Source organism: Podarcis vaucheri, assembly GCF_965113315.1.
Source record: "Podarcis vaucheri genome assembly, chromosome: 14".
In the NCBI taxonomy this organism is placed as follows: domain Eukaryota; kingdom Metazoa; phylum Chordata; class Lepidosauria; order Squamata; family Lacertidae; genus Podarcis; species Podarcis vaucheri.
The window spans coordinates 20,938,948-20,963,486 of NC_138752.1; the positions used below are offsets into that span (position 1 = coordinate 20,938,948).

General features: G+C 44.7%; 1 protein-coding gene across 1 annotated transcript in view; it reads right to left on the reverse strand.

Annotated features, from left to right (window-relative positions):
• AGBL1 (AGBL carboxypeptidase 1) overlaps window positions 1–24,539 on the reverse strand; it is a 410,764-nt gene that overhangs the window by 190,020 nt on the left and 196,205 nt on the right. The window contains exons 19-20 of the mRNA XM_082198360.1: window positions 16,159–16,288; window positions 2,712–2,843 (exon numbers count right to left, since the gene is read on the reverse strand). Coding sequence (XP_082054486.1) covers window positions 2,712–2,843; window positions 16,159–16,288 — 262 coding nt within the window. The remainder of the gene's footprint in view (window positions 1–2,711; window positions 2,844–16,158; window positions 16,289–24,539) is intronic.

Sequence of the window (24,539 nt, forward strand, 5' to 3'; positions counted from 1 at the left end):
GCTTCCAGGTAATGTGGCCAGCATGACTAAGCTGCTTCTGGCAAACCAGAGCAGCACATGGAAACGCTGTTTAACTTCCCACCAGAGTAGTACCTATTTATCTACTTGCACTTTGACGTGCTTTCGAACTGCTAGGTTGGCAGGAGCAGGGACTGAGCAACGGGAGATCACCCATCGCGGGGATTCGAACCGCCAACCTTCTGATCGGCAACCCACAGCACCACCCACATCCCTATAAAGTTAGTAAGCTGAGGGTTAATGCTGTTCACAGTTAGCCAACCAAAAGGGATGTGTGGAGGTGTTGCCTATAAGTCAGGACCCAAGGTAGCCTCAGTCCACTTATGTGTGGAGTCAAGGGCAGAGCTCTGGCATTGTGTAGAAAGGCTGTCTGTGGAGCTCTCAAGAAGGAAAGAGGATACTAGGTAAAGACTGCATGATGCATTTTATGGGCTGGTGGGTCACACCTGTCGGGAAACAGGTTTCATAACACGTGGGTGTCAATGTTTAATGCCTCCACTGTCAGACTGCAGCAGAAGTTTGCTCGTGGCTCATCCATTGCGGATTCAAGGCACACACCTCGATTGCTGGAAGGCAGCCCTTTGATGCTCTCTATATGCTTGCCAGCAATCCCCGGTTTCCTAAAGTTTGGCAGCAACAAAGCTCCAGAAGATATGCTGACGACGAGCTTTTCCCCCACCTTGCCGTCCCTCACCCCGCCAATTCTATCTCGCTCAGGCTAAGGAACGCCTTGTGAAATATTTCCTCTGGTCAATGTTTCAGGCTCACGGTGTGCTCTATTAAGATCACTTCGGGAAATGCTTTCACTTTCAATTACAGCAGGTGCAGCTAACCCTTAGCACTGCAAAGTGGGAAAGCAATGCACACAGCCAAAGGTATTTACAATAATTTTATTCACCCCACACACAAAAGGTGGCTCCAAAAAAGAAGAAAGAAAATCATCCCATCTCCCACCACCACCTTGGTTTCCCATATTCAATTCCAACAGATGCTCCATCTGCACTATACATTTTAAAGCAGTATCAGGCCACTTTAAATAGTCATGGCTTCCCCCCTGGGAGGCGTAGTTTGCTAAGGGTGCTGAGAGTTGCTAGGAGATGCCCTATTCTTCTCCTAGACCTACACTTGTCAGAGTGGTTTAACTGTCAGTCCCTCTTCTCAGAGAACTCTGGTCATTGTAGCTCTGGGAGGGGAATAGGGATCGCCTAACAACTCTCAGCCACCCTTAACACACTACACTTCCCATGATTCTTTGGGGCAAGCCATGACTACTTAAAGTGGTAGGATATTGCTTTAAATGTATAGCACACATGGGGTCAGATAAACAATATTCCATGCTGCTGAGCAGGCTTTGTTCTCTTTTGGAAGTGTTTTTTGCAAAGTGGGTGGAGAGGCTACTTGTCTTCTTAGGTTTTAGGGGTTTGGGGACTTGTAAAAAACCTCAGGGTTCTGAACATGCTGGCACGTCTTATCTGTTTCTCAGTGGCTCTGTGTGGTTTCCTCTCTGTTGAAATTCTTACCACCTGAGTTTGTTATTCTATAACTGTTATGTACTGAGTTGAATAGGATCCAAAAGGCAGCAGTCTGATTGATCCTAGAACAATAGGTTCCAGAATAGAAGAATATGATTGGTCCACAGGAGCCACCCAATCCAGCTCCAGGTGGAAATGAATCCGCAACCAGATTGACCTACAGGTGAATCCCAGAATTAGCCAATCATGTGGGGCCCATTGTGTAAATAATGTATATAAAGCAGACATTCTGGGGGAACTTCCATTCCTCCTCACCACTATGAGCTGAATAAAGAGCATGAAATCCACTCTCGACTCAGAGTATATTTCAATAACATAATTAAAAAATCAAAAACAAGAAAGTCCAGGGCTGTTTCCAGACTAGGGATTTTGGAGAATTCAGAAGAAAACAGAAAAAGGAAGTAGAAATTGCTGTAGTTCATGTGTTTGTCTATGGTCAGGAACAGAAATCAGGCAAGCGAATACGATCAATATTTGCTCACCTCTTTGTTGTTTACTTGTGTCTGCAAATGAGATGTAATTAATGACTTTTTTTACATCGCTTTGATGTTTCTTTTACATTGAAATTAGTGTGAGATGATTAAGTTATGTAAACAGTTACAAAAGCCATGTTAAGTAGCAGACAAGGGCACAAATTATATTAATAGTTGGTGGAAATCGAATTGCAGCAGAATGCAAACAGTGCTGATTATGATGAATACAGGTCAGAACAGAAAGCGCTTCTTAAATCCCTACTCAAGACTGTATTTTCCAGAAGGTAGTCAAGCACATATCAGGAAATGTAGGTTTGCCCAATTAAAGTAGGTTAAAGTGTTCTGTCATGCAACCACAAAAGTTCGACTTTGAAAAAGAAATAGACTTTTTCCAATGGAGGATTCAATCAACTATTGTGGAATGAATGAACAATTAACAGGAAGGTGTATGAATTCCCTGCAAGCACATCAGGATGGGTGCAGGATGAATACTCATTGTCAAATAACCTCCCTGCAAACAAATCAGAATGAATTCTGAATAAGGATCAAATACCATTTCACCTCTGTGTAAGCTTTGCGCAAGCAAATCAGAACAAATGATCAACAAACAGGTCATTCAGAGGAGCAGCAGGGCAGTTTCACCTGGAATTTCTGTGCAAAAGTCTGTACTATAAGAAGAACGTCTTACCCTGTATCCAACATCCTCGGTGACAACAGTCGTATCAACAGTACGTCCCGCCTGCCACAAGGTCTCCTTTATACTGCATCCATATAGAAATGCATTCTTCTTCTGGGAATGGCCGTGGTAGTCACAAAACACCTGAGGATAAGAGAAAAAGAAAGCTCCTAAATCTTGCTGTCTTGCAGGAGAGAGCTGAGTAGTTGCTAAGAAACCACTACTGGGCCAAAGAGAAAGCTGTTCAAAAATGAAGCCTGGCCTGGTCACCTGTGCTGAATACAGCATTGCCTCTGGGTGACCATGCATGACAGTAAAGGACATTGTTTCTGTTGGGGGAGGCTGATAGGCTAGCAATGACTAACAAAGGCACAAGAGAGGTTAGCAACAATGGATCCATTCCCACCTGGATGACCGATTCCACAAGTTTTGTTTATTGCTATGCTGAAGTTTCTCTCTCTATTTTTCCCCAGCCATTCTTCGGGTGATTTGTGGAGAATCAAATCCCCTCCAAAAATGTCTTAGAGAAAAAGAATTTTCTCCAAAATCTGCACACAATTGTTCTAAATACATTAGGATTTAAGGATTGAATGGATGAGGTATTTGGTGGTTTGGGGCTCTCTCACATTCCCAGTGGGATGGGACCCTTTCTCCCTGTCTCCTCTACCAGCACTTAACTAGAATGGCTTCAGAATGGTGGAACGCAATGTGGCGTTTCGTCACTTCCAAGTCACTCCAGGAAGCAGGGGAAGTAAAAAGCGAGCCACACATCCTGAAGTGGTTTGGGAGCAATGCAATGGCACATTGTATCATTCTGAACCATTCTAGTAAGTGTGGGAGTGGAGAGAGCAATGTTGCCCTCAGTACTTCCTTGTGTGTTTGCCATGAGCATCTGGTTAGCAACTGTGAGAACAGGATGTTGGATTGGATGGGAGTGGCCCATTTTAAAACATTGAAACTGAACCCAAACTCCTTAACTTTGTAGAATTAAGGTGAGCAGCAGCCCACACCTGTGTAAATATTTTGGAGAGAAAAATTGATCACCCTAAAAATCAAGAGAATAGTGCACCCCAGTTTTTGTATGGGTGCAATATATTTTGGAAACTGAAAGTAGGATTTTTGGACCATCTCTACCTTGGTTTATTTTCATTCTGCTTTTCCACAGTGGATATTGCTCAAAGCTGCACATAAGAAACATCAACTTATAATCAACATTGCCTGGGGTGGGGCAGGGGACCAAATTTCTTACAAAGCACTTTGAAAACTCAAATAAACAAAGGCAAACACTTAATAAGCAAAGAATAAACTAAATATTATAATGAAATAATCTAGTCTTAATGCATACCAAGAACAATGTAAAAGATAAATTAACAGGATAAAACAAAACGAAAATCCAGTCCCGCAAGCACTAATTTTGCTGTTTCAGATACTCTTCAGAGATGTTGGGAATGGGATCATCTCACAAGGCTAGATGGTTTGCAAGGTGTTGTTAGGCACTACTGCTCAATCTCTTCGCATTTACCCTATGTCAGGGGTGGGGTACCTCAGGCCCAAGGGCCAAATGAGACTCCCAAGCCGTCTATCTGGCCCTCAGGTCAGTCCCCTTCTGCTCAAGCCACACCCCTCACCAGCTCATCTTTGCACCCTTCCTGAAAGTTTCTGCCTGGGTGGAAAGTGGCCTTGGACCCTAATAATGCCTCTTAATTGTCCAGACAGAGGGCAGAGAGGGGTGTGTGAGTGTGTTCAGAAACTACCTACTGTACAAAGGTAAAATTTAAGGCTGTACAAAGGTAACCTTTACATTTGTTGCTCCACCTACTTTTGTCTCAGGCTCCACCCACCATTGGCATGTGGTCCCTGGAAGGTAGGTTACCTAGGTGGCCCCCGGGGTGAAAGAGCTCCCCTACATCTGCACTATGAGGTCCTGCAGGAGTCTATCTTGTATCTCACAGGCAACAACTGAGAGAGGTCATTCAAAGATTTAGGACAGAGCTGTTCAAAATGTAATTGTGGACGTTGCTGGCCCATAGCTACTCTTGGGACTTCTCTGCACTTCAGATTTGTATTGATTTCATAGCTGCCATTGCTTCCCCCAAAGAATGATGAGGTTGCGAAGAACTTAGCAACATAAGACGTTGTCTTTCAGTATGTTGAGTCAGACTGTTGATTCATCTAGCTCAGCACTGCCAATATTGACTTGCAGTTCTTCAACGTTTCAGGCAGGAGTCCTTCCCAGCCCTACCTAGAGATGACAAGAGATTGAAACCTGGGACCCTCTGCATGTAAATCATGTGCTCTACTACTGAGCTACACCTGTTCCCGGATTCTTTGTTAGAGACCCTACAGCTCCTAGGTTCCTCAAGAAGAAATGACTCTTAAGACAGTTTAATTCTAGAGTGCAGATGCAACCACGGAAGATAAGTTCACAAGATCCTACTCTGCAATAGCAGGACAATTTATCAGCTTTCTTTTTGGTTTCCCAACCTTTCCTGTTATCGTTGAGAGAACTGAAGCCTGCACATTATGAAACAATTAAGCACCACTTGGCTGCCTTTAAATCCACAGCTTATACCACGCAGTTTGCAGGAATGGATAAGCATGCAATTATGTGAGCTGCTCCTGTACACTGTTATTACATTATGTACATCCAGGTGAATTGAGGAACAGTACATGACCTTCCTTTGTGGCAAAATACTTGTGTTTCCCCCCATCTAATATGACTGTCTAATCCATCTGCCTAGCTTCTGCTGTTGCACACAAAGCTGATGGTTGTTTTTATCAAGGCCACATTCAGGTTGCTTTTATATGCAGCTATCGACTGATCAGAGTGAAAAATCAGGATTTATTGACGCAAGAGGCTAATATTGACCAGGGCTTTTGAAGAACAATCAATTTGTCCCATTTGCTGAGATGGGAAGCCAATACCCATTGGCGCTACAAAACTTCTCCGCATCTTCACTACAGTATTGGGAAATCTCTAACTTACAAGCATAGGTTTTTAAGGAGTCAGTTGCTTCTTTAAGGTAATGTCTCCAACAGAGAACGAGAAGGCTGCAGGGAGAAATCAGCAGTGCAATTTATCTCTGACTCCCCAGTGCTGCTTCCTGTTGTGTGAGAGAACTGATAGTGATGGGCAGATGAATTAGAGTAGAGGTGGGGAACTTCAGGCTTGTGGGCCAAATGTGGCTAGTGGGAAAAGGAACAGTCGGTTTTTCAGGGATGGATTTGGGGTGGGAATGGTGACTCCTGGGGCAGCAGAGGGCAAAATGCCATTATCAGGGGGCTGCAAATTGGGGGTGTCCACACACACACACACACACACAAAATACACGCATAAGTGTGTTGGAGAGTATGTGAATGAATGCCCAAAATTTTGCTGAAAAAAAAGCTCTTTCCTCACTTTTGGGAAATGGAACAAGTTAATATTTCCAATCTCACTACATCTCCCATTTGTCTGTTCATAAGAATGGAGGTCATCAAGATTGCCATGTGAAAGTCAGTTGTCACTGCATTTCGACAATCAATGTAACGTTGTAAATAGAGTGTCTCATTGGTCAACCCTGGTTAACCACACCCCAAACCGACAAATCGACTGAGGGAAAGTCATGAAGATCAGAAAAGATGACTATGCAGGTTGGTTTGAACTCCAGGATCTCCTCCTTTCGAAAACAAAACATTGTCAGGCTATCAATGGCTATTAGGCTGAGCAGGGAAACAGGGCTATTCCATCCGCTCTGCTGAGCAACCAGCTGCCTTTGGCCCTCCTTCCAATCTCATATGGCCATTTCATTCTGCATCCCAAACTGCTTGCATCCCAGGTGGGCATTTTAACAACAGTTCGTTTAAGAAACGGGCACCTGATCTTCCTGTTCCCTCTCCTTCTTCCCCATTCCATCTTCTCCTTTCCTTTTCTGCCCTGTCTTTCAGATGTTAATCCTGAGAGAGTAAAGACTGCCTTGACTACTTATCTTGTAAGTAACTCTTGGAGTCTTCTTTGGTGAGAATTTGAGGGTGGGGATTAAAAAAAAACCAGAAAAGAAAAATGTTCAGAAGCAATATACCTCGGGATACCCAACAGGAGACAACCATTGTCTTCATGCTCTGCTGGAAGGCTTCCCACAAGACTCTGATTGCCCCCTGCTAAGAAACTGAATGCTGACCCAGATTGCTTTTTCAGGCAATCCAGGAAGCCGTGCTTCTGTTCTTTTGATGGAACTCCATACCCCAATTAGAAAGCCAAGAACAGGCAACATTTCCGGAGCCTGAGTCTTTGAATTTCTTTCTCTCTACGCCGGTCCTTTGCTACTCTTTGAGTCATGCACATATTTTCTGGCTCAGTCTCCAGTTCATGCATTTTGGAAGTAAGCCTCTGTATTGTGTTCAATTACCTGGTATTGGCCCCATCTGAACAACTGAGTTTGTCATTAAAGAAAGAGGCTGCAGATATATAGATACAGATGATATAGATTTATCATTATCGATATGGATAGATATAATTTGGCTCTAGTATTACTTCCAAGCTCACACAGCTACTCATAGCTTTGTTTAACCATAAGTGGGTCATTGTATGTATTTATTTATTTCCCGTATTTATGTCACCTCCTCTTTGAATATCGAACAGGGATTTCATAGCCTCGGTCCCATTCTGAGATAGAACGCCCAGTTCCGCTGGGTACCAATTACCAGCCAATTTAGTGCACTCCTAACAACTAAAAAGGATCAGACATTATCCACCTAAAATACAACTTTCCACATTAAAGAAGTGCCCAGGAAACCTCAGTGTGCCAGACAGCTGGACCGCTTAAGCTTCCCCAGTTTACTATTTTGCATCCGAGAGATTAGTGCAGGCAGATCTGTAATGATAGGGCCATTATTGGCGTGCTGAGAGACAGGGAGTCCCACTTGCCAGTGCAGGATTATACCAGATCATCAGATGGAAAGTGTCTTGGGAGCTTCAGCAGAATTTAACCTGTTTCAGCTGAAAGCAGCAAGGCTATTGGCAATGGGAGAATGATAGCTATGTTATGGACTGTTGCAGTTTGTTGTTTTGTTTAATGGCCTAGGCCATAGGAAGCTGCCTTCAACCAAGTCGGACCTATTGGTCCATCTAGCTCAATATTGTCCACACTGACTGGCAATGGCTCTCTGGGATTTCAGACAGGGGATCTTTCCTAACCCTACCTCCAGGAATAAAGCACGGGACCTTCTGGACTTAACCAAGACTCATTCTGATAGAACATTGCCGCACAGGTTTGCCTAACATTTTACACATGCGACTTTACATCTACTGCTGCAAGGTCAGAAATAATTGTCATAACTGAAATCACTGAAGCAAAAACACAATGTCTTATAAGACTGTGACTAGGCATCCTTTGTGCCTGCTCAGTCTGCTGTCGTTGGTGCTAACAACTGATGGGCAACTTCAAGGTCCTTGATCTCCTTTCTGAAGGCTCATTATCTTTCAGCTGGACTCAGACCAGGCAGCCATTAAATGAAGGATGCCTTCAAAGATGTCTCTCCTCTGTAAAGTAAGACTCATGGCCACCTTAAGGGATAGCATCTTAATTCTAGTTCAAATGCATGTACATCCACATGCAGCAGGAGCAGACATTGTGGTGGGGCAGTGCTGCTGTGACATCAGATTTATCTGCAGAAGGTCCTAGCTTCAATCCCCAGGATCTCTAGGCAGGTGGGGAGACACTCCCTGCATATGAAACCCTGAAGTAGCTCTGCCAGTCAGTGTTGACAATACTGAGATATTATTATTATTATTATTATTATTATTATTATTATTATTAATTTGTACCCCGCCCATCTGGCTGGGTTTCCCCAGCCACTCTGGGCAGCTTCCCAAAATATTAAAAATACATTAAAATGTCACACATTAAAAACTTCCCTAAACAGGGCTGCCTTCAGGTGTCTTCTAAATGTCAGGTAGTTGTTTATCTCTTTGACATCTGATGGGAGGGCTTTCTACAGGGCGGGCACCACTACTGAGAAGGCCCTCTGCCTGGTTCCCTGTAACTTGGCTTCTCGCAGTGAGGGAACCGCCAGAAGGCCCTCGGCACTGGACCTCAGCGTCTGGGCAGAATGATGGGGGTGGAGACGCTCCTTCAGGTATACTGGACCAAGGCCATTTACAGCTTTAAAGGTCAACACCAACACTTTGAATTGTGCTCAGAAATGTCCTGGGAGCCAATATAGGTCTTTCGGGACTTGTGTTATGTGGTCTGGGCAGTCTAGCTGCCGCATTCTGGATTAGTTGTAGTTTCCAGGTCACCTTCAAAGGTAGCCCCACGTAGAGTGCATTGCAGTACTCCAAGCGGGAGATAGCTAGAGCATGCACCATTCTGGGGAGACAGCCCGCGGGCAGGTAGGGTCTCAGCCTGCATACCAGATGGAGCTAGGTGGATAAGTGGTCTGGTTGGGTATAAAGCAGCTCCCTGCATTGCTGCAACACCTTCCAGAGAACACTGTCCTTGCTGCTTACTGGGGCAGGATGGAGCAGGGCTGCACAGGTACACTGGTGGGAACCTGCACAAGGCTGACTTCGCTACTGCTCTCCCCCTGCATCATCTGGGTAAGCAGCACCAATGCCGCTGTCACCACCTAATTGCACCGGCCATGCAGAGGGGCACTATATGTGAACGTTTGCTTCCCTTCCCTGCAGTCTGCCCACCTTCGTAACTGCCTATCCAGATAAGGAATGGGCTGCTAAATCTGTCGCATTACAACTAGCCACCTTGAAGATGCAAGACACAAAAGCTTTCATTTTAAATCAAATGAAACTGGACTCTTGTATAATAAGCACAAATAGATCGACTATGAGATTAACCATCCTATGGTCAATTTAATCTCCACTGTGCAGGAGTTGAGGGGGACGGGAATCATTCAGCCATGTGTAATGGAGGAAGGCTCAGGCTGTGATCCTTGGTGTGAGAATTGAGGTGTTTGTCATGCACTCCACAGCACTGTTGGGATGGTTGGAAGCAATTGGGTTGGCAGGCTCTGGAGGAGGAGGAGGAGGAGGAGGAGGAGGAGGAGGAGGATTGTGGGAACCTGGGTTGGAGGAGAGGGATCTCCCCTTTCCCTTCCCACTTTGAAAAAGGGAACAGAGATGCTGAATCGCCCCGCTGACCTTCCTGCAATGCAGAGAGACTCAGGAGGGCTTTCCTCAGCCATGGGGGGAAGCAGAACAGGAGATGACAAAAACTGAACAGGAACCTGAACATGAGGGGGCAGATTTGTTGCCTAGAAATAAGCACCACCTTCACAGATGGGAGCAGACCCACCCGCCCTGAAGAAGTGCACACTTGCAATCTCAACATTCCTACAAGGCAAGAGAGCCTCACAACTGAGCTCACCATACCTGATTTTAAAGGCTCGATGAGAGGGTATTGGAAACTTGTTTGGACATATTTGTTGCTTCTGTCCAGTTCTAATCTTCTTGCCTTGCTCCTGAACTCCCAAATTGTGACTCCCGAGCACTGTGTCTGCTGCTGAGCCTGTACTGTTACTTGCCTGAAGAAAGGTCTCTTTCTTTCTTACAAGTGGGAGCCTCTGTCTGTGTGTGTTGGGCAGGAGCCAGCAGAGTGTTATAAGTATTACACAAGACACACGCAAACTATCCCCACAAGCCTGTTTGCTCCCTCAGCTTTTAATCACATCTTATTAAGCACAGATTAAATTCATGGTCCCCTAATAATTGCATTTGCCAAAGCTTTGCTCCCCCAAGCCATTTGCTTCTGTTGTCATGCCTGATTATGGCACCTTAAAGACTAACAGATTTATTGTGGCATAAATTTTGTAGCCTAAAACCCACTTGATCAGAAGTCCAGATGTTCTAGACCACAAAAACTTAAATCTGCTACTCTTTAAAGCTCCACAAGACTCCCTCTATTTGTTTATTTATGTAACAAACTAAACGTGGCTTCCCCTCTGGACGTACACAAGAGTGCCCCTATCTTCACCTGTCAAATGCTGGCACATACGACTTGGTACCTGTATCAGAGCTATGGTGCAAGCAAAGCACCTCTGATTTAATCCAGTAGGAGGCAGTGATAAGCCTTGTGGACTTTTGTCCACAAATTATTAAATGGCCATGGGAACACCAAAAAGTTAAGGTGGGCAACAATAGGAAGGCTACACCATTAAATATCTCAAAATTCTATTGCTCATAAAAATGACACTTGGAGCAACTTGTTATATACAATCTATTAGCAGAAAGTGCCCAGTGCTGCTCGGGTATTCTAAGAAACAAAACAAAAAAAGGGTCCATTAAAATGGATAGTGTAATTTGGGTTGTGTGTATTGGTCTACCATCTTGATTCAAAGTGGTGCTCAGCATCTAGACATTGACAAAGACCACTGGCTGCCCCTTGGGAAACCTTGTGCTGAATTTGGCAATGATATCTCAAGGTGTGGATGAACCCACAGAGAACAGACAAATGGACAGACAGACAACCCACTTTCCAAAATGGTGTGGTCTACAAATGTACCAAACTGAGAACTGATTGTGGGGGGCGGCGTCCCTTCAGAATTTGTACTAATAAAGTTAGGTGGTTTAGGAAACTACAAAAGCTTATTCATAATTTTGAACAGATTTACAGGAGTATTTCTTTCACATTTTGGTGATAACTGTTGTGTATTTTATCCAGACTCATTAAGGAAGCTGATCCTCTGTTGGTTTGGTAACTTTCTGAGCAGTAGTTCAAAAATTATTAAGGTTTCCATGTTCCATTAAAGCCCAAGGCAGCAACTACTGGTAAATTAATGTGGTATGTGCACATTTCATTTTTAATTAAACAAAAAAAATCCCAGTGTCTGCAGTCAGCCACATAGTGGGCACTGTGTGCAATATCTATTCATTTAGCTATGGAATATGATAGTAAAGTGCAGTGGTCAGATGAGGAGTGGCCAACCTTTTGGGGCTTATGAGAAGGTGCTGTGGATCCTGAACAAACATACCATACTTTTCCGTGTATAACACGCCCCGTGTATAACACAACCCCTATTTTGGGGCACTTTTATTAAAAACCCTGCTGGCTGAAGGCTAGAGTTAAGGCTATATTATTGGCTCAAGTGCCACAAAGCTTAGAAACTGGAAGTCAGTGCTGATGCCTTAACAGATATAACCCTGTGATCAGCAAAGATGTTGCGCAATCTTGGTGTTCCTTGCATCAGTATCTGGCAGGATGGTTCAAACAGTGGGAGATGAGGGCCTCTTCTGATGCAATAGGAGTGAGAGTGGTGGTACTCCTCATGCGCTGGAGTGTGGTACATGAAGCTCCATTTCCAGGCACTGTCAAGATGGGTGATTGGGCCAGTAATGAAAAATATCAAAGCATGTTTTGAAAAACAATTCGTCCATTTAAACAGACAACACAAAAGGTGAATCTTGGCAGTGATCAGGCAGTCAATATTCTGATTTTTAACAGAAATGAATTGCTTAATGATTCCGATTTCAGTGCATTTGTAGGCCAGTGCCTCTCTGCTCCCCGCCACCCAAAAAGTGCTCACAGGAGCTCATGTCAATTCCAAGTTAGTCAACTGAGCTCACAAGGCAACCACAAAAGTCTTGCAGCGTGCCTGCTGGCAAAAATCTCAATGTGATAGCAAATGGACATTTTGTTCTTGTTCATCATGCGGCAGTTCCCAAACCAGAATCAGAAAGCTGAACTGTCAAGTCATTCAGTTTTGCTTTGGGGCTTACAGTCCTGACTTTGGGACTTCAAAGCAACCAATCACTTGGCATCAGTCTGGCATCAAGCAACTGGAAGGCAGGCAGGCCCTCCCATTGGTCAAATTTTAATTGCTTGGTTAGGGCTCAGTAAGGTGCTGAACCACAGAGTCAAAACGGTTCCCCATACTGGTCTTAACCCATCCTGCCAGCTACTGATGTAAGCAGTAAACAGGCTTGTGCCAATTCTCAGGAAGATTCATCTGCTAGTACAGTAAGACACGAGACCATGGCTCCGTGGCACAGCAACTGCCTTGAAAGCAGAAGGTTGCGGGTTCAATCCCTGACATCTCCAGGTATGGCTGGGAGAGACTCTCTGCCTAAAACCCTGGATAGCAGCTGCCAGGCAGTGTGGACAATACCGAGCTACATGAACCGACATCCTGACTCAGTATAAGGCAAGGTGGGACATTTTTGGTTCAAAGCACCCATCCTCCCTCTCTGAACTTGGGCCTGAAAGACCAATAAAAGGTTTGGCCAGGCGGAGAGGGTTCTAAGCAAGAACAATTTGTGATATTGCACAACAGAATTACTGATCACAGGGCACACATGATAGTTAGCTTCCTGGCTTTGGAGAGCTTGAGACAACATGAGATAACCTTAACTTGAGCCTTCAATTGGCAGGTTTGTGTGTGTGTTTTCACTATTGGATATTTTTCTCTTCTGGGTACAGTGTCCTGGGAATCCTACCATGGCAGAACTTAACAGAAACGTCTGCCAAGCCTGCAGTTCCTTTCCTTCCCAGGAAAAAGTGATCAACAGTTCAGCTGCTTGCCCTATCGAAAAGCTGTTAGTTTCCCTCTTTCTTTTCCTTTGCTCCTTTAAGCTGCTGTTCCCGCTTTGAAGAAATGGGAGATGGGGGGGGGAATGCTGCCCACATGTCACCAGGACAAATGAGACCAAAGTACTTCACTGAAATCGTTTGGCTATTGGTGAACTTGGTTCTGTAAGTTCCCTTGGAAAATAAGAGGTTTGCTTCCAAAGCAAGGAGGAAAGGTGTGTGTGAGAGAGCATGTATAAACTAAAATCAATGAACCCTTCAAAGGCAGGGAAAATTCAGTTCTCCAACAGCCTGTCATGTTCTAAAGGCCAAGAAAGAGTGAGACAAAGGAATCAATAGCCAAGTCTAAAGCTAAGGTTTGCTGAGAGCTTGCAATGGCCTTTGCGCAAAGAGACACAGCTCCAGGCCCTTCTGGACTCCGGGGAGTGAAGGCAGATGGAGGCCCAAAGGTAGATGTAATGTGTATGGGTTTTTCGTGCGTAAGTTGCCGCCTCTCCAGGCTTTGTTGCCTTGCTAAACCTTTCAGTCTGGGCAGCCCTTCACTTCGTGGCTGCCTCAGTCGCTAGCAGAATCCGTCAGTGGGCGTTTCTTAAATCTTTTCCAACATAAAAGTTGTTTGACACCGAGTCTCCTCCTACTCTCTCTGCGCGGAAGTCTTCTGTGCAGGGTGGGCGTGGGTAGCAGAGGACCTGTGCTCTCCCCACTGGTGTCCGGTGAAGAGTCCTGGAGCCCTCTCGCCAATTCCCCCATCAGCCCCTCTATATCCCTGGTGTTGCACTGATTTGCTTCCCCATCTGCGGAGCTGCCTCTCTCCCTGCTGGGCCCTTCTCCAGCATCATTTGAGAGACTTCCCTCTGCCTCTAGCTCCGATGTCAGTTCCCTGACAGTAGAGATGGAAGGATCTGTCAGTTTCAGATCTATCTTTTGCTCATTTTCCCAATCTGAAATTCCGTTCTCCACATTTCAGCCACAATTTGCAATTTTTTGTTTTTCAACCCTCATGAAAATTCACCAGAAATTTTAGTGCAAATTTCTCCTAATAAACACATTCTGAGTATGCACTTTCAACTAATGGAAACATTTTTGCAGGCAGCTTCTTCAAATATAATGTATGTTATTTTTACAAATACGTTGTTTTTTATGCACACTTGACCCTACATATATGCATCTTTCATAAACATTGTTTGTGAATTCAAAAGGATGGCTGTGCTTGAGCTCTCATATTGTTTCAGAAAGTGCAAATTTCATAGATTCACATTTAAATGTGTCAGGGGCTGGACTGAGGAGGAATGGTGGGGGCCACCACCCCTTCTCCTGAACCTTCCCAAGAACAGGAGGACAGTATAGATTTAGATCAGTGGTCTGCAGAAGGGCATGGTTCAGAGGCTGCAGAGAGCAGAGCTGGGAAATATTGGAAGAGGAACAGCAGGAAGAAGCAGCAGCACCAGGGGAGAGACAGCTGACAGACTCAGTGTCTTTAGAAAGCATTCATAACCCCCCTTCCCCCAGGACCAGACAGGCATGGAGGGTAGTACAGCAGAGAGCTCAGCGGCAGAAGGCTCAGATTAGCTGACACAGGACTGATGTAGAGTAGGGGAGATGAAGGAGGGGAACTGCAGTTAGAGCAATGCCATTTCTAGAGAGAGACCGCATTATTTTGTCCCTCGCTGTGATTATTGAATAAACTCATTGGTAAGAACTCTTCTCTTTTTATCTGCTTCTTTGCTGCCACCAGAGGAGGGTTCTGATTCCCCGAAACCTGACAAAATGCGAACATAAGCAATCTTCCCTGGCATCTCTACCCATGGGTATTTACAGTGGTGCCCCGCAAGATGAATGGCTCACAAGACGAAAAACTCACTAGACGAAAGGGTTTTGCAGTTTTTGAGCTGCTTCACAAGACGAATTTCCCTATGGGCTTGCTTCGCAAGACGAAAATGTCTTGCGTTTTTTACAAGTTTGTTTCCTTTTTCGTAACACTGTTAATACAGTTGCGACTTGACTTCGAGGAGCAACTCATAGAACGCGGTGTGGTAGCCTTTTGGCGATTTTTGAAGCTTTTCCAAAACTTTTCCGACACCATGCAACGCAAGACGAAAAATTCGCTAGATGAAAAAACTCACGGAACAAATTAATTTCATCTTGCGAGGCACCACTGTACATTTGTGGGGCACTTCCTATCTTTCAATCCCATATTTGCATAGGTGGGCTTAGTCAAGGGCACTTTGGCTTAGCTATCACAGAGGCTATACCATGGATGGAAAGTCTGTTATTTAGTGGAAGAGCATGTGCATTGCATGCAGAAGGACCCAGGTTCAGTTCCCTACATTTCCTTGTTGGTTTATCCATGTATCTGTTTATCTAGTCATATTCATTTATGCATTTTAATCTGCTCTTACATAAGGCTGACTACAATATATAAGCATAAAATCAACAAAAGATCCATAAAACATCATTAAAACCACAAATAAAACCAATATCAATCAATACTGATTAGTTAAAAGAGGGGGAAATCTGATTTTTCTTTTTAAACAGTATTCATGAAAGTTCATTGGCATTATCTGCTAACGAAACAATTTTTGCAAAACAATCTCCCCTAATAAAATGCTTTGTGTGTGTGTGTGTGTGTGTGTAAACTCATTGCTTAACTCACTTGAGCTCAGTATATGCATTTTTTATACACATTTATAGGCTGGAGAACTGTACTGTGAAATTCGAAGAAGTGCAAATTTCAAAGGAGGACTGTCTTTTGATACATGTATTGTTTTGGAAAGTTCACAGTGAGTTGGTTTGCCTTTAAATGTGTGCTAAATCCAATGTATCTTTCCACTCGGACCCCATGTTGTGGTGGAGGGCCACAGGTCCCCCACCTCTGCAGCAGAGGTAGATAATAGTCTAAGGATAGTTGGGCAAAGAAAATACGAACGACAAAGACTCACCACTGGAGTTCGGCCTTGAGTACTGAGATAGTAAAGGAGGCCCTTTGTGTGGTAAATGGTGGGCTGGCATGCTGGACTGGGATTCAGCCATCGCCTATTCAAGTCATCCGCGCTTAAGGAGCATCGTTGGCTAGAATCAAAGAAGAAGGAGAAATCTAAGAACGAAAAAAGAAAAAGATTGAAAACTGCAACTCGGTAATCCTCACAAAAGGTGTTGAGAGCCAGGGCAGGCTTGACTACTCACACTGTTCTTTATTCCTGCACACTTTCAATTTTGATGGAATTGAATGAAGTCAAATCTCCAGAGTTGTTTATTTTAGAAGCTTCATTTCTGTGCTGTATTCATTATCACTTTCTTTGCCTGCTGAGGCATGTACTGTTGGACTTAACAATATTAGGGGCAGTCTTATTTTTACAGCGAGAGCAATATATGTAATTCAAAAAAAGACTCTTTCTTGTAAAATACTTTGCAAACATCCGTACCTAAGAGATGCTACACAGGAGTGTTGCTTTAAATAGCTCCCTGTTGGCTGTATAATGCGAGCGGGGCTCTATGGTGACGCATTTCTCCCCAGGTACACCTTGACCAGGGCTGAAAATTGGCCTCAGATATCCTGAAATATATACTAAACTTGCAGATATCCAATGAAGCTGAATACTGGAAGCTTCAAGACAGATAAAAGAAAGTACTTCTTGACATAGTGAAACTATGAAACTAGCACCCACGGGAAGCAGTGGTGATCACCAACTTTACAAGAGGATTGGACCAATTCATGAAGGATAAGTCCAAGCATAATCTTCAGCCTGGGGGCCACGTTCCCTGGTAGGGAGGTCCAGAGGTCATGTACCAGTGGCAGAGAAGGTGCGATGGAAAAGTGGGGAGAGCACTAGAGGTGGTTCTTACCTTTGATCAGTAGCTTGTACATTCCAGTCATGCAAAACCCAGGTTTTCAGAGACACACACACCACACATCCCTCCAGACTCCTTGCATATAAGCAATTGGCTTTATCATAGTTCAGTGACACATTCCAACCAAGCAAAAGCACTCAAGGGAAGGTGTGGCTTGTGAGGGGGTGTGGCCTGTGAGAGGGGGTGTGGCCTGGGGAGCATTATGGCCTGAGTTCCAAGGGCCAACTAGGGAGGCTAGAGGGTAGCTTTTCGTCCTTGGTCTGCAGCTCCCCAGCCCTGCTTTAACTGCAGCATCCAGAGTGTTTGAACTGGGAGTCATTTGCATAGCAGCTTATGTAAACCACTGCTGGATTATATAGCCTTTCTGTTGTGTACAGCCAGAAGGGGCTCCCCAGTTACTATATCCAAATCATTATCTAGTTTTGTAAAATATTAATGGTCTGTACTGAGCACAAAGTTACAGGCTTTTATAGATTGCCAGAAGTATTGAGGGTTTTATTTCTCATTCTGCATAAAGCAATTTATTACATACTTTGCCGTTTGCTTTGTTTTTATAATAATGCCTTAATTTAACACCTTTTTTTTAAAGGAAAGGCAAATGTGCTTGAGGCTTTCTTCATTATTATTTTTTTACAGCATCACAAGCTCCACTAGAGCATTATTCCTTTCTCTCGACTCTCCTTCTTGACCCTGCAATTTTAGTCATCTGCCCCCTTACAATGCATGCTGTAGATAGTAAAGCACTTGCAGTTTCTCATCCTCAGTGAACTGGAATCTGCTATTAATGAAAAACGGTACATTCTGTACAGCTGGTGTCCATCTCATTCATACTGACTGGGGCTGGTGGGAGGTGTGGTTCAAAACATCTGGAGGATTCAGGGATATGCTTGAGGGAAGCGGAAGCTAACATCATGCCCTGCAGATGTGGCTGGATTCCAGCTCCAACCAGCCACAGCCAACATAGACAATCATCAGGATTCAGGAACCCATGAACTGGCCTGATAACTGAGTCAGACCATTGGTCCATCTAGATCAGGATCATCTACAGTGATTGGCAGCAGCTTTCCAGGGTTCCAGACAGGGATTATTCCTAGCCCTACTTGCATACCCGCCAAGTGTCCCAGAAAAAAGGGACATCCCATATTTACATATGAGATCGGGGTGGCCATTTTAGGTGTCCTACTCTTGCACAGGAAAAAGTGCTTTTCATAGAATAGAATCATAGAATTTTAGAGTTTGAAGGGACTCTCAGGGTCTTCTAGTCCAACCCCCTGCAATGCAAGAATCTCAACTAAAGCATCCCTGTTTTGGGGGGTGAGAGGGTGGAACAGGACTCATGACTCGCCTGGGAGCACATCCTGGAAGATGCACATCCTGAGGGGTTTTTTTATCTGAAAAAGTTGGACAGTATGTAATTGGAGACGCCAAGGATTAGAACTGTGAACTTTTCCATGAAAGCAGATTCTCTACCAAGAAGCTAGAACTTCTTCCTTCTTCCTCCTCTTCCAGTGTGTGCCAACAACCAAGCAGAGAAAAAAGGAAGCTTCCTATGTTCCTAAGAATTTGATCCTGTTATTGTTGTTGATGATGGTGGTGGTAAAGGTAAAGGTACCCCTGACCATTAGGTCCAGTCGTGGCCGTCTCTGGGGTTGCGGCGCTCATCTCGCTTTATTGGCCAAGGGAGCTGGCGTACAGCTTCCAGGTCATGTGGCCAGCATGACTAAGCCGCTTCTGGTGAACCAGAGCAGCGCACGGAAACACTGTTTACCTTCCCACCTATTTATCTACTTGCACTTTCACGTGCTTTCAAACTGCTAGGTTGGCAGGAGCTGGGACCGAGCAATGGGACCTCACCCTGTTGCGGGGATTCAAACTGCCGACCTTCTGTTCAGCAAGTCCTAGGCTCTGTGGTTTAACCCACAGCACCACCCACGTCCCCAATGGTGGTGGTATTTCCCCACAAATAAACAGCTATATCTTTGTGGGCTTATTGTCAAGGCTCAATTACCAGAGCCACACTGAGCTGAGGAAGATGTTGTCAATATGCATTCACAAGCTGCTGTACGAGACAATGGAAAACAGGAAGTTGCCTTATATTGAGTCCAACCATTAATCCACCTAGCTCAGTATCATCTACAATGGCTGGCAGTGGTTCTCTGGGGTTTTAGTCAGCAGTTTTCCCCAATCCTATCTGGAGATGGTGGAGTTTGAACCTGGGACCTTTTGCATGCAGAGGAGATACTCTGCCACTGGGTAAAGGACCCCTGGATGGTTAAGTCTAGTAAAACTGGACTATGGGGTGTGGTACTCATCTCGCTTCAGGCCAAGGGAGCTGGCGTTTGTGCACAGACAGCTTTCCAGGTCCTGTGGAAAGCATGACTAAACTGCTTCTGGAACAACAGAACACCATGACGGAAGCCAGAGTGCATGGAAATGCTGTTTACCTTCCCACCACAGTGGTACCTATTTATCTACTTGCACAGGTATGCTTTCGAACTGCTAGGTTGGCAGAAGCTGGGACAGAGCAAAGGGAGCTCACCCCGTCATGCAAACTCAAACTGCCGACCCTCTCATTGGCAAGTCCAAGAGGCTCAGTGTACCTCACATCTCATGTCCAAGGGGGCAGTGGCTTCATGGGCACCAGGTGACAACCTTTACGAGCCCCATTGGGCTCATGGGAACCACACTGGTGATCTGGGTTAGAGTGTTGAACCTGGGCTCAAATCCCCAGTCAACCAAGAACCTCACTAGGTGCCTGGGCCAGACACTGTCTCTTAGCCTACCCTAACTCCCAGGGTTGTTGTGGGGATTAAATTAGGAGGGGGAGAACTATAGATGCTCCCTTGAGCTCAGGTGGGAGATAAATGCCACAAATAAATAAATGAACCACTGCCTTGTGGTGATGGTGGGGGTTAAGTTCTCCTTGGGAATGTGATGTGCTTCTTTTAAGGTGGGGAGGAAGAGCGATGGCTTCTAGCTCCTTTGTGCTTCGACTGAGAACACGGCCCAGAGATTCCATAATGTGCCGACACAAAGCTCTCCTTCCCCTTGTTCCTTGGCAGGAGCCATTTAGCCGCACATTGCATTGATGCTGCCCCATGCTGCTCCAAAGGCATCCTGGTGTGTACTTGCATCTCTTTCCCTTCTATAGATATTCTTGCCCACTGCCGACACTGCTTTCCTCACTCTTATTAGGATGCGCAGTGAATTGCAAAGCGGCTCTCCAGCTATCAAACACAATATGTCCCTTTAGATTTTTATAGCTGGCTGTGCCCCAGGTGCTATTATTATCAGTCCTAACATCACTCACTCCATATGATGGGCCCTGTCTTTCTAGTTATCTGTAATGGGCAGAAGATTTTGGAATCAGTTTTATCTCCCTGCTGCAGCGGCATTTTCTCCCTAAGAAGTGACTCGTGACTCCCTCCTGCTCTCTTTGTCTCTCTCATTCTCTAGTGTTTCATTCTCTTCCCTTTTGTATTATGCCTACTGTGGTTTTTGGTCTCCTTATCGGTGTCTGCATCTGAATTTGTCTTTGTTTCCCTCCCTCCCTCCCTCTATTTGTCTTTCCCTTTCTCACTTAGTGTTTCTTTTGCTGAATCCTTCTCTCTCTTTTCTTTCTTTTTTATTTTTTAAAAACACAAGTCTTTTCCTTTACCTGTAGCCAGTTCAAATGCCAATCCTATATACCAGTCCTCACCAACCTGGTGCCCTCTAGATGAGCCACATTCACACCTTACATTTAAAGCACTGTGATATCACTTTAAACACAGCCACGGCTTCCCCCAGAGAATCCTGGGAAGTGTAGTTTGTTAAAGGTGCTGAGAGTACCGGTAGTTAGGAGACCTCAACTCCCCTCACAAAGCGACAGTTCCCAGAGCATTTAATAATGTATCCCTCTGCATGGGAAATTCTGGGACTTCAGCACGGGAGTAGGGGGTCTCCTAAGAACTTTTCGCATCCTTGTTGTTGTTTAGTCGTTTAGTCGTGTCCAACTCTTCGTGACCCCATGGACCAGAGCACGCCAGGCACTCCTGTCTTCCACTGCCTCCCACAATTTAGTCAAACTCATGCTGGTAGCTTCGAGAACACTGTCTAACCATCTCGTCCTCTGTCATCCCCTTCTCCTTGTGCCCTCCATCTTTCCCAACATCAGGGTCTTTTCCAGGGAGTCTTCTCTTCTCATGAGGTGGCCAAAGTATTGGAGTCTCAGCTTCAGGATCTGTCCTTCCAGTGAGCACTCAGGGCTGATTTCCTTAAGAATGGAGAGGTTTGATCTTTTTGCAGTCCATGGGACTCTCAAGAGTCTCCTCCAGCACCATAATTCAAAAGCATCAATTAGTCGGAGATCAGCCTTCTTTATGGTCCAGCTCTCACTTCCATACATCACTACTGGGAAAACCATAGCTTTAACTATACGAACCTTTGTTGGCAAGGTGATGTCTCTGCTTTTTAAGATGCTGTCTAGGTTTGTCATTGCTTTTCTCCCAAGAAGCAGACGTCTTTTAATTTCATGGCTGCTGTCACCATCTGCAGTGAACAAACTACAACTCCTGGAATTCTTTTGAGGAAGCCATGACTGTTGAAAGTGGTACCATAGGCCACATTCATACCATACATTTAAAGCACTGGACAGCTTCTGATATTCATATGCTATCAGGACAGTTCAAACCAGGGGTAGCCATAATTGCACTCTCCAGATGTCTGATGGGAGTTGTAGTCCAACAAGATCTGGAGTGTACTGCATCAGCAACCCCTAGCAAAGACCATTGTTCAGTGGCAGAGGGTGGGAGTGGGTGGCGCTGTAGCCTAAACCACTGAGCCTCTTGGGCTTGCCAGTTGGAAGGTCGGTTTGAATCCCTGCAATGGGGTGAGTTCCCATTGCTCTGTCCCAGCTCCTGCCAACTTTGCAGTTCCAAAGCACACTAGTGCAAGTAGATAAATAGGTACCGCTGTGGCGTTTCCATGCACTCTGGTTTCCCTCATGTGTTCCGTTGTGCCAGAAGCGGTTTAGTCATGCTAGCCACATGACCCAGAAAGCTGTCTGTGAACAAACGCCGGCTCCCTTGGCCTGAACCAAGATGATTTCTATTAATTGTTATACCCATTTTGAAAACACTTAAATAGTTTAAACAATGAGATCACATGTAGCGTTCAGGGGGAGGCTTGTCTGAACAGGTGTCTCTTCAGGAGTTGGTGTGATATCACAACAGGGATGGGCCCTCTTATATTTCAGTAGGGAGACCCCTGACCATTAGATCCAGTTGTGACCGACTCTGGGGTTGCGGTGCTCATCTTGCTTTACTGGCCGAGGGAGCCGGCGTTTGTCCACAGACAGCTTCTGGGTCATGTGGCCAGCATGACTAAGCCGCTTCTGGCGAACCAGAGCAGAGCACGGAAACGGCATTTACCTTCCCGCCAGAACGGTACCTATTTATCTACTTGCACTTTGATGTGCTTTCGAACTGCTAGGTTGGCAGGAGCAGGGACTGAGCAACGGGAGCTCACCCCATCATGGGGATTCGAACCACCGACCTTCTGATCGGCAAGTCCTAGGCTCTGTGGTTTAACCCACAGCAAGGGCATTCCACAACTCAAAAGAAAAATCTTATGTTGCCACAAGCCAACAACCATCAGGCCATGACAAAATTAACCAGGTCCCATCAGCTGATCACAGTGCCCTTCACAGGAAGTGAAGTAGAACACTTATTTTCAGGTAACCTGGTGTGGAGATTTAGGGTTTTGTAGGTATGGAGCAGGCAGTACAGATCCCTCAGCACTAGTGTGATATGTGTCTGATGAAAATATGAACAGAGTGCACCCCCACACACACCTTTAAAAGGGCTATATTTAACTTGCTAAGGGGCCTATAATCAGGGTATAAACTTGGAAGTTAATGTGGTGAGCTCCCTCCATATTTGAAGGAGAATGGGAAGTTTATTGGGTTACCCCCATGACAGTAATTGTCACAGGGAAGCTGATCAATTGTGCCATTCCCTTTGAACAGATCTTTGTGCCTTCCACACATAAAAATCCAGGGAGGATACATAAATGTGAATTATTTTATGCTTAACATGATTTAATGCAGAAATATTTTTTCAATCTGCGAACAGCAGAGAATACTGTGATTAGGCAGTTGGGCGTGTTCTGGGAGGCTAAGGAGCAGGCTGGGAAATGAATCAACATTTTTTAAAGCATGGAGAAAAAGAGGAGAGGTACAGATGGGAGCGATCCCTTTTGTCATTCTCTCCCTGAAAATGTGGTTACATGAGACAAGATGTAAGATACAGTATAGCAACTCCCGAGCTTGTTTTGTAGATTAAACAGATTAAATTGGTGAAGGATTACTGGTGAGAGCACGTTTAACTGCTGATATTGAAAGTTACTATCTATTTTAGCTCTTGTTTGAAAAAGGTGTGTGTGTGTGTGTGATATTTAAAAAACATATCCAAAGTAGTATATGTACAAAAATACCGTTTAAAATACGAAAACAACTGCAGCAAAATTAATAAATCAACTCCAGCTGTGTATGGGAAAAGTATCTTGAACTGCCTCTAAAAAGACAGTGAAGGGCATGCAGACCTCACAAAGGAGAATCTCCCAAAGCACCAGGGCCACAGCAGAAAAGACCCTGCTTCTCATGAAAGTTTATCTAGGATTCATATGAGATGGAATTTGAAGCAGGACCTCACTAGCAGATCTTAACTGCAGGTAGGGATGGGCAGATCAGTCTTCCAGTTTTGCACCTGTTCATTCATTAGTCAGTTCCATCCTGTTTTCACAGGATTCTGCTCTTTTAAAAAAAACAAAACACTTTTGGAAATCCAAATTTTAATGCATTGTACCACAAAAATACACATTTTTGGTATACGTTTTACCATAAAATGCATTTTCACTTGCAATTTCATATGCTTTCCAAGGTGAGCCGAGAACTCCAGAATAACAAAGGTTAACTGCGGTCTGATACAGGATGTGTGAATTCCATTCAAAATGCAAACTGAACTAAATCTTCTAGCATCTTTTATACACAAGATGTTCCCTTAGATGGCCTGCCTGTAGGCCTTTGGGAGGGGGGCTATTGTGGGGTGTGTGTGTTTTCCTCTTCTTTTTAAGCTGTTTTGGTTCTAATGTGATATTTTGACTGGGCACTCCAAAGAAATATCTAAAGTTGCCCTTTCTCCTGATAATAAGCTGCAGCTTTCATTTATCAAAGAGCAAGTTCTCCCCTCTCAGCAGGAATGCCATTTAGGGAGGGCTGTGTCTCTTGTCCTTTGGATTCCCGCCCCCACCGCCCCTTAAGAGCTTATTTCTGGCTCACTCATGGGTTCTTCATACAGACTGACTGGTCTTATACATAATTCAACAGGCCTATGGATTACAAATGTCAAATGTACAAAAAGTGATTGTCTCATCTTCTCTGTAGTGATTGTGTAGAGTGCTTCAAAGAAAAAAGGAGAAGCATTAAAAATGC